This window comes from Chiloscyllium plagiosum, chromosome 20 (genome assembly GCF_004010195.1).
Source record: "Chiloscyllium plagiosum isolate BGI_BamShark_2017 chromosome 20, ASM401019v2, whole genome shotgun sequence".
In the NCBI taxonomy this organism is placed as follows: Eukaryota; Metazoa; Chordata; class Chondrichthyes; order Orectolobiformes; family Hemiscylliidae; genus Chiloscyllium; species Chiloscyllium plagiosum.
In genome coordinates, this window is record NC_057729.1 from 43,887,691 (window position 1) to 43,897,928 (window position 10,238).

The following is a 10,238-nucleotide window of genomic DNA, read 5'->3' on the forward strand; positions in this document are numbered from 1 at the left end:
CTGAACAAAGAGACCTTGGAGTGCAGGTTCATAGCTCCTTGAAAGTGGAGTCGCAGATTGAGAGGATAGTAAAGAAGGCATTTGGTATGCTTTCCTTTATTGGTCAGAGCATTGAGCCTAGGAGTTGAAAGGTCATGTTACAGCTGTACAGGACACTGGTTAGGTCACTTTTAGAATACTGTGTGCAATTCTGGTCTCCCTCCTATTGGAAGAATGTTGTGAAACTTGAAAGGGTACAGACAAGATTTACAAGGATGTTACCAGAGTTGGAGGGCTTGAGTTATAGGGAGAGGCTGAATAGGCTGGGGTTGTTTTCCTGTGATTGTCAGAGGCTGAGGGGTGACCTTATAGAAGTTTATAAAATCATGAGGGGCATCGATAGGATAAATAGACAAGGTCTCTTCCTCGGGTGGAAGAGTCCAAAATTAAATGGCATAGGTTTAAGGTGAGAGGGGAAATATTTAAAAGGGACCTGAGGGGCAATCTTTTCATGCAACGGGTGGTGCGTGTATAGAATACAACACTTAAAAGGCAACTGGATGGGTACATGATTAGGAAGGGATTAGAGGGATATGGAACAATAAATGATTTGGATGTGAGGGTAAGAGGTATAGTTAGTAAGTTTGCAGATGACACTAAAATTGAAGGTGTAGTGGACAGTGAAGAAGGTTACTTCGGATTACAATGGGATCTTGATCAGATGGGCCAATGGGGTATAGAGTGGCATTTGGGAAAGCAAATCTTAGCAGGACTTTATTTTACACTTAATGGTAAGGTCCTAGGCAGTGTTGCTGAACAAAGAGATCTTGGAGTGCAGGTTCATAGCTCCTTGAAAGTAGAGTCACGGATCGATAGGATAGTGAAGAAGGTGTTTGGTATGCTTTCCTGTATTGATCAGAGTATTGAGTACAGGAGTTGGGAAGTCATATTGCGGCTGTAGGGAACATTGGTTAGGCCACTTTTGGAACATTGCATGCAATTCTGGTCTCCTTCCGATCGGAGAGATGTTGTGAAACTTGAAAAGGTTCAGAAATGATTTCCAAGGATGTTGCCAGGATTAGAAGATTTGAGCTATAGGGAGAGACTGAATAGGCTGAGGCTGTTTTCCCTGGATGTCGAAGGCTGAGGGGTGACCTTATAGACGCTTATAAAATCATGAGGAGCATGGATAGGATAAATAGACATAAATGGATAGGATAAATAGGATGGGTGAATCCAAACTAGAGGGCATAGGTTTAGGGTGAGAGGGGAAAGGTATAAAAGAGACCTAAGGGGCAACTTTTTCATGCAGATAGATACGTGTGTGGAATGGGCTACCAGAGGAAGTGGTGGAGGCTAGTACAATTGCAACACTTAAAAGGCATCTGGATGGGTATATGAATAGGAAGGGTTTAGAGGGATATGGACTGGGTGCTGGCAGGTAGTGCTAGATTAGATTGGGATATCTGATTGGCATGGATGAGTTGGACCGAAGGGTCTGTATCCATGCTGCACATCTCTATGACTCTGACTCTAAATGGGATCAGATTTATTTAGGATATCTGGTCGGCATAGACGAGTTAGACCAAAGGTCTGTTTCTATGCTGTACATCTCCATGACACTCTGGCTATTGTTACTATGATGCGTTCTCATTGGGAAGGCCAATGGATCATTCAAACATTTGTCCAATTTGGAGCCAAGTGCTGTTGCCATGTCAGCTCCAGATAGCAGGAGAGATATTTAGACCATTGTGAACAGATTATGATGCCTGACCTGGGTCTTCCATGGAAGAGAGCTGGATTGTTTCACTGATTATATTCTTTTGATTCGGAGTGAAATACTCTAAGTAGCATTAGCTATCAGACATCCTGAACAACATGAAAATGTTTGATGTGGTCATTTAATATGAATCACCGCAAAAGAAGATAAAGTTAGGTCAAAATGCAGGCAGAAGAAGGATTAGAATTGGTCAGCCTTACTCAGGCAGAACTGACCAGCCATACTGGGGATTGTAAGTGTCCTAGCCAAATCACAGTGACCTTGGTTGGGAGGTCTGCAGTTGGAAGGATGTTCATAAATGATCAATTTAACTCACAGACCTACAGTTCTCACTTGAAGGACCAAGTCCATGGAGGTTATCAGACAAAGCTGAGGGGTATTGGAGCTGAGAAGTTAATGTAATTTGAGGATACCAACCAAATCCAGGAGGTTTGCATCTGAATTGAGTAAAGTCTGGGGAAGAAATATAAGGTTTTTCCTATGGTTTTTCAGTCAATTTTTTTAAATAAGTCGGGGTGACAGTGTGTGCTTTGGATGGGAGGTGAAGTTAATAGCAGAGGATGTTCAATCAGACAAACCGATTGAGGTTTAGACCAACTTAGGCATTTTGTATCAGAGCATCAGGAGGTTTATTTCAATAAATGACTAGTTTCTGATTGTAACAAATCCCATATTTGTGCAAATTAGTTGTTTATAAGCTATTGTAAGGGGGAATGGGACCACTTAAAAATGTGAAACACATTAGCCTTGCATTGGGGTAAAATTGCTAATTAGATCTCTGGGACCAACTCCACTTCATCTTAGAAGTAAATTAGCTATTTAGGAAGATAGGAACGTAGGAACAGGAGTAATCTATTCAGTCCCGGAGCCTGTTCCACCATTCAATGAGATCATGGCTGACCTGTGGCCTAACATCATATACCTGCCTTTGGCTAATATCCCTTCATACGTTTGCTTAACAAAAATTCACCTACCTCAGATTTACAATACAGATATTTACTGTCCTCAAAAATAATACTTTTTTGGAACTTTGGGAGATTCAAAGTCAACTCATGGTCTATTCAGAGGTAACTGCCATTGTTTATAAGCTGTCATTTGTTTCCTTTCACCTTTCTTTCAGTAAAACAACCCAAGCCTCCCTTTGATCTCTAACAATCAAACAAGCCAGGAATATAGTCAGGCCAACTTCAAAACAGGTCACATGACTACTTGTATTTACCTTAAATTTAAACAGTGTCTCTAAAAATAATAATCTTATGAACATAATAGTTATAACATTTGTGCTGCTTCAACTCTTCTTTCTACACACTCCACATCCTTGTGTAGAAAATGTCATTTTGATCACTTAAAAATGGTTGGCAGTGAAGTGAAACGCCCAAGTAACAAATCAGAGGATTGCCCTTCTTAAATTTGGTCTCACTGCTTGGAGTGGTTCCTATAGATCTGATGGCATCATTGTGTGTGTCTGTTTGTCAGAATCACTGTCTCCAGCAGAAAAAAGGAAATAAATAAACACTAAGTGATGCAAGTGTGAGCAATGCTACGAACATTAATTCAACTACTTCATATTATTGTGTGAAGGAAATCTTAACTATGTCTGACACTTCATTTCTTTAAAGGAATTCTATAGATGAAGCATCTAACTTAAGGAAGCGTATACCTTGTCCTAAAACTCAGAATGCCTGGCTCTCTCAGGGTCAGCCTGTTTTAAGAAGAAATCAGGTGATGCAGTGTGATTTCACAAAATGCTAAAAGTGTCACTCAAGTACCAAGGGTAAATTTATGACTACAATATTACCATTGTAGCAAACTAAATATGATAAACGCACCTTAAAATAAAGTCCTTTCTCTTTAATTATTTATGAATAATCTCCCATAAACTTAAATATCTCTTTTAAAACATAAATATTTTCTACCTTCCATGCTCAGTCTTTATTACCAGCCTCTATTAGTTCATTTTTCAACTTAATGAAAGTGAAAATATTGAAGAGTTTTCTGGTCACCACTGACTCTTATAGATCAATTATGATTTGTGCTTTATGGAGCAATCTGGCCGCTAGATAAGGCCACTGATTGAGCAGGTATATCAAAACAACTTCTTAATCTGGGACATTCTAGGCTGTGAAAAGAAACTTGCAAGTTGGCACTTATACCCAAGTTCAAATTAAACTTTTGCATTTAAAGAATTTAAAGGTTTTTCATTTTGTCATGTGCCAGCTAAAAACCAAATTCATGCTGGCCCTATAGCTTCCATATTTGTTTGGCCTAGATTCCGGCTCAGACAATTCTCAAGGCGTTGGCCAGACAGATGCTGGAGAAGACACTTAACAACAGGCCCAATTCTATGTTTAGTACTGGGATAATTTTTGTTGTGAACACTTTAGATTCAAGTTTGTTTGAGTGCTGTAAATAATGGCAGTAGAATTTCCATTTCCACTCACATGTACAAATGAGGTGGACGAGCCCAGTAAAGAAGTGAAATGTTAGGTTAACCAATAAATCTAATGATTCCATCTCAATGCTCCACAAATACAGAAACCAGGCAATCCATCCCTTTAAGTCAAATACAAAAATCTAGATTAATATAGTTAAATAGTTTTTGATCATTTACTTAAAATCTCATATCTTCCTTTAAAGATTATTATTTCAGTAAAAAAATCAATTTTGCAAAAAATACAGTGGTGGAAAGTTGCAAAGTCCTTTCAATTATAAAAGTTAAAGCGATACCATCTTTTTTTTCTGGTATTCAGTCAGTTTATTTTGGTTGGTAACCAGCTTGCAGTAGCTTCCGTTGGGCATCATAAACCTCAGGGAAGATTTCTTGCTCCACTTGAAAACCCTTCTTTGGGTAATCTCGAATTCGTTCCAGAACAGCTGAAGAGAAACGTATTAACAAACTTAAAGTTGAACTATAATGCTGTTCTAATGTATAGCTAAAGTAGATATAGCATTAAGATGAAGCAATTTGCCTCTTCCATGACAAACAATTCCAGAATGTTTTTCAAAAAGAAGCAAGGAATTAACTCAATGCTTTACCAACATTCTCCCCTTAACCTGTAGAAACAAAAGCAGGTGAATGAATCATTATTGTTTGCAGAATCTTGCTGCGCACAAATTAGTCATCATGTCTACCCACATGCCAGTAGGTAATTAACTGGATGCTAAATGCTTTAAGCACCTCCTGAAAGCTGAGATAAAACATCTTTCCTTAATTTGTCACTTAAATAGGACTTAACAATTCCCATCTAAGCTCAACCAGATATTTTTCTGTCACTCACTGGCTCAGTCTGTTTATACCTTCTTCTTGTCGGCCAGCTAAATGATTAGATTAGATTAGGTTCACTACAGTGTGGAAACAGGCCCTTCGGCCCAACTTGTCCACACCGACCCTCCGAACAGCAACACACCCAGACCCAGTCCCCTACATTCACCCCTGGCTAATGCACCTAACACTACAGGCAATTTAGCATAGCCAATTCACCTAACCTGCACATCTTTGGACTGTGGGAGGAAACTGGAGCACCTGGAGGAAGCCCACGCAAACACAGACAGTCGCCCGAGGTGAGAGTTGAACTGTGAGGCAGCAGTGCTAAATCAAACCTTCCTTGTGAGGCATTTTGTTAGTATTGCTGGGAAGTTTTATTCTAGCTTGCAGAGGTGTGGGAACCAGAAGATGATCCCAGAGAGGAACACCAAGGACCACAGAATACAGGGAGAAATAGATAGCACCAGAATACATAACAGTGAGTTAACAGGTCAGAGTAAAGTTAGAAAGTAATGAAGTCCAAGTCAAGGTTACTGTGCATAGATTGAATATACTGAGATTGGTGTCAGTTGCAGGTGCAGATTGTCAAGTTGAATTAAGTTATCTGTGTGTATAACAAATTTCTGGCTCAAAGCAGGATAGAACTAGGTGCTAAATGTTCTTGGATACAAGATGTTTAGTAAAGGAAGGAAATGGTAGCTTGGTAGCATTGACTAAAATCGACAGGTATGTTGTAATGGGATTCACAGAGACGTGGCTGCAAGGGAATCAAGGATGGGAGGTAAAGACTTGGACCCTATTAAGAGAAGATGTAGATGAACAGAGTGGGCAGGATTGCCTCATTAGTAAGAAATGAAATTAAATTGATAGCAAAAGGAGATATTGGATCAGAAAGTATAGCACATATGTGGGTAGAGTTGAGGAATTGCAAAGGACAGAAAACCTGATTGGACCTCCTAGCATTAGTCAGGATGAATGGCAGAAAAGCCATGTAAGAGAGGGACTATTATAATAATCATGGTGGACTTGAATATGCAGGGGGACTGGATAAAATCAGATTGGTAGTGGATCCCATGAAATGAAATTCATGGGATGTCTATGAGATTTTATTTGGAGCTGCTTGTGGTAGAGCCCACTAGGGAACAGGCAATTCTGGATTTGGTGATGTGTGATGAGGTAGACTTTATTTCTGAACTTAAGGTAACGGAACCCCTAGGGTTCTGATAGATATGATAGAATTCACCCTGCAGGAGAAACTGGAATCAGATGTTATGGTATTACAATTGAATTAAGGGAACAACAAAGCCAGGAGGGAGCAGCTGGCCAGAGTTGATTGGAAGGGGAGCTGAGCAGCTAAGCAGCAAAGGCAGGATTTTCTGGGAGTAATTTAAGACGCACAGCAGAAATTCATCCTGATGAAGGAAAAACACACTAAGGGAGGACAATGCAACAATGGCTTACAAAGGAATTAGGTCCACAGCGCCCCTCTGAAGAGCATACCACTGAGACCTATCCAGACAGACAGGGTGGAAGAGGTCAATGCAGTTGACGTGAACTAACATAGACTTCCAAAAGGCATTTGATACAAAGCTGCACATCAGACTTGTGAACAAGTTAGAGCTCTTGAAACAAAAATGATTAAATTGTAAAACGTGATCATCACCATAAAACAAAATAATAGAAGATAATTTGGGAAAAGATAATTTCTTTAATGTGGGTGACAGGGGTCTTGCCTATCAGTTGGAGAACCAGTGACAGGCTCTTGTTGCTATTAGGAGCTAATCAGGATCTTGGGGCAGAAGTCTATATAGAACTATGGGCAATCAGAGGCTGGCAGCTTTCCAGTGCCATGAGTGGCACCTAGAGCAGTGGTGCATGCCATGAGGATCACCAACATATACCCAAATAGAGGTGAGCATAGGCGAGATGGAAACTACAGGAAGGATATCATTGGGAGAGAGGGAGGGGGATGGGGCAGAGAGAAGAGGGGGAGGATGTTTCCTCAACTTGGATGCCCCTTCCTGATGCAGGGTGCCCGATTGGTCAAAAAATGCACATGAATGACTGATACACTTCCCCCACCTCTCCTTCCATCACCAAACACAGGAGGGCTCACTATGTGACTTCTCAGGTGGCATCCCCACCTGGCACTTGTTGAATGCTACTGATGGCAGGATGGGACTCCTCAAGCTGTCACCTAACACCTCAAATGGCCTCCAGGCAGGAAAGTCACCTGAAGACTGTATGAGAATGCAGTCGGGGTGGGTGCAATGGGGATCACCACCCTGCACTGCCCCCACTCGACCAATGGCCTCCCTGCCTCCGAACTCTCTCCTCTGAGGGGGACATTAAATTCCGTCAGAGGTCTTTTTCACAAATGAAATAAATTCTTTAATCCACAGGTTTATGAGCAAATCTATTAATCAAGATTTAAAGGTACAATTAGTTCCATTTTCTCATGGGGACAGAGATCAACATTCAGTTCCCAGAAACTAAAAAGGTCTGCTCTCACACATTGGTTGAAAACCTTTGATATCTTGCCACACTGCACATGAAAGTTCTTGTTGGCTCACGTTAAATATGAATATAACAAAACTTATGCAAGCAACATAATGATCATAGAATAACAGGAAATACTTTTCAAGCAGTTACTTGAGCCTGAAATTTCAGTACAACTCTTTGGGTATCCCAACCTACCTAACATGTACCCAATCAAGTTGTCCATATTACCCACGTGACTGTTTGGGTATTCATCCATTTCCATCATTGGTGAAGTGACTATGGCCTGTACATTTTCTTTATCTTCTGGCCACTGTCTAAGGTAGGTAGCATAAACCCGACGTTCCATAAAAGGCTGTTGAACTAGAATAATCCTCTTTGCTGGAATTAAACAGAAAATTGACAAAACATTTCCATACAACAAACTGTAATTACATAGCCTTTTTACAAAAGTACCCAAATACTTCCACTGAAGCAATACAAGTACTGAAGCTGGTAATCAAGGGCAGCAAATGATTCGGAGATGCTGGTGCCGGACTGGGGTGTAGAAAGTTAAAAATCACACAACACCAGTTTATGGTCCAACCACCTGATGAAGGAGTGGTGCTCCGAAAGCTAGTGTTTCCAATTAAACCTGTTGGACTGGTGTTGTGTGATTTTTAACTAAGGGCAGCAGAGCCGCAGTCAAAAGTATCAGATGTTTGAGGAGGTTTAATGATTAACTTGTAAGTATTTCTGTAGCATTGGTAATTTCTTTTAAAACACAGCGTGTGAGAAAGTCTTCGTGGAAACTAATGTTTTCTTCGCTCACGTTGGGAGAATTTATGAGTGGGGAAGTAAATAGTTGTGCATCAGGTTCCAGTTCAGAAGTTAGGGATTATTATTCTTTTCTTTTGATCAGAGGAAACACCATAATTTGATTTCATTTTGGGCCTTTCTGCAGAAGTCTTGACTGAAGCTGGAAATGTAATGCAATTGTTCCTGAAAAGGGGAGTTACCTGGAATTGTTAAGAAACAGATTTTAGTCAATGTACGGAGTTTAGTAAAAGTTCCAGACTATACCTTAAAATGGATGTTTGAAGCTGAGACGGTTGAAGATCATTTGCATTAAGACTCCAGAAAGAAACTATCAGAAACAAGACTGGGATTTAAAGCCATAATTGAAATAAGCCCTACAGGCATGATAAAGAAGAGAATTGTCTCTGGTGTGATTACTGTAGAAGGAGCTTTTGGGATTAATGGGATTACACTGGAGCATAGAAGGTTGAGAGGCGAGTTGATAAAAGTTTATAAAATAATGAGGTATAGCATTAATGATATTGTCTTTTCCCTAGGACCCTAGGATGGAGGATTTCATGACTAAGGGGCACATTCTTAAGGTGAGAGGAGAGAGAATAAAAAAAGACAAGAGGCAATTTTGTTACACAGGGGATGGTTCGTGTGTTGAATGAACTTCCTGTGGAAGTTGTGAATGTGGTATTTAGATAGGTACATGAATAGGAAACTTTTTGGAGGGATACAGGCCAGGACCTGGCTGAAGGGACTAGTTTAGTTTGGTATTATTGTTGGCATGGATTGGTTGAACTGAAGGGTCTGTTTCTGTGCTCTATAACTCTATGACTCTACGATGATATTATGAAACGTGTTTCAAAATCATTAAGCGTGTCACAGGTAAATAGTCTGGTTTACTCTATTTTATTTTCATATCTTTTGCATAATAAACTTCTATTTCATTGTTAAGTTCAAATCAGCAGCATTGTGTTCTCTGTTTAAGTGAGTGACTACCTCAGCAAAACCAAAGAATGGAAAATATGATCTATCAAATCAGATTTCAGTCTGGGATCTGACTTATGCTGTAATAACATCAACGGATCTTGGGCTTCATAAATAGAGGTATTGAGTACAAAAGCAGCGAACCTACACTGAACCCAAATACAAAGCTCTGGTTAGGCCCCAACTAGAGTATTGCATCCAACAATGGGTGGATAATTTATTTGTTCGCAATGGCTAAGTGCCACATTTCATGGTGTAGGTGACCATAGCGGTCTTCAAAACTTCCCAATTGTAGCAACAAAGGATGAAGCAACAATGAATGGAATTGTTGTAGGGATTCTGGTTAACCAAGTCCAACACACTGCATCCACCTGGACACGCCGCGCTGGCCTATTACCTTCCCTCAACCTCTTCATTTCCAACTGCCGCCGGGACATTAACCGCCTCAACCTGTCGACCCCCCTCCCCCACTCCAACCTCTCACCCTCACAATGCGCAGCCCTCCAATCCCTCTGTTCTAATCCCAACCTCACCATTAAGCCAGCGGATAAAGGGGGCGCAGTGGTAGTCTGGCGCACTGACCTCTACACCGCTGAAGCCAAACGCCAACTCGAGGACACCTCTTCCTACTGCCTCCCGACCATGACCCCACCCCTCATCACCAAACCATCATCTCCCAGACCATACAGAACCTCATCACCTCAGGAGATCTCCCACCCACAGCTTCCAACCTCATAGTCCGGGAACCCCGCACTGCCCGGTTCTACCCCCTTCCCAAGATCCACAAGCCTGACCACCCTGGCCGACCCATTGTCTCAGCACGCTCCTGCCCCACTGAACTCATCTCTACCGACCTCGACACTGTCCTATCCCCCCTAGTCCAGGAACCCCCCACATACGTTCGAGACACCACCCACGCCCTCCACCTCCTCCAAAACTTCC

At 41.2% G+C, this 10,238-nt stretch overlaps 1 protein-coding gene across 3 annotated transcripts in view; it reads right to left on the reverse strand.

Moving 5' to 3' along the window:
* Nucleotides 1–1,527: 1,527 nt before the first annotated feature.
* LOC122560219 (uncharacterized protein SCO4629-like) overlaps nt 1,528–10,238 on the reverse strand; it is a 38,691-nt gene continuing 29,980 nt past the window's right edge. For all 3 annotated transcript variants that reach the window (XM_043710650.1, XM_043710651.1, XM_043710652.1), the window contains exons 5-6: nt 7,722–7,904; nt 1,528–4,633 (exon numbers count right to left, since the gene is read on the reverse strand). In XM_043710650.1, coding sequence (XP_043566585.1) covers nt 4,515–4,633; nt 7,722–7,904 — 302 coding nt within the window. In that variant the 3' untranslated portion in view covers nt 1,528–4,514. The remainder of the gene's footprint in view (nt 4,634–7,721; nt 7,905–10,238) is intronic.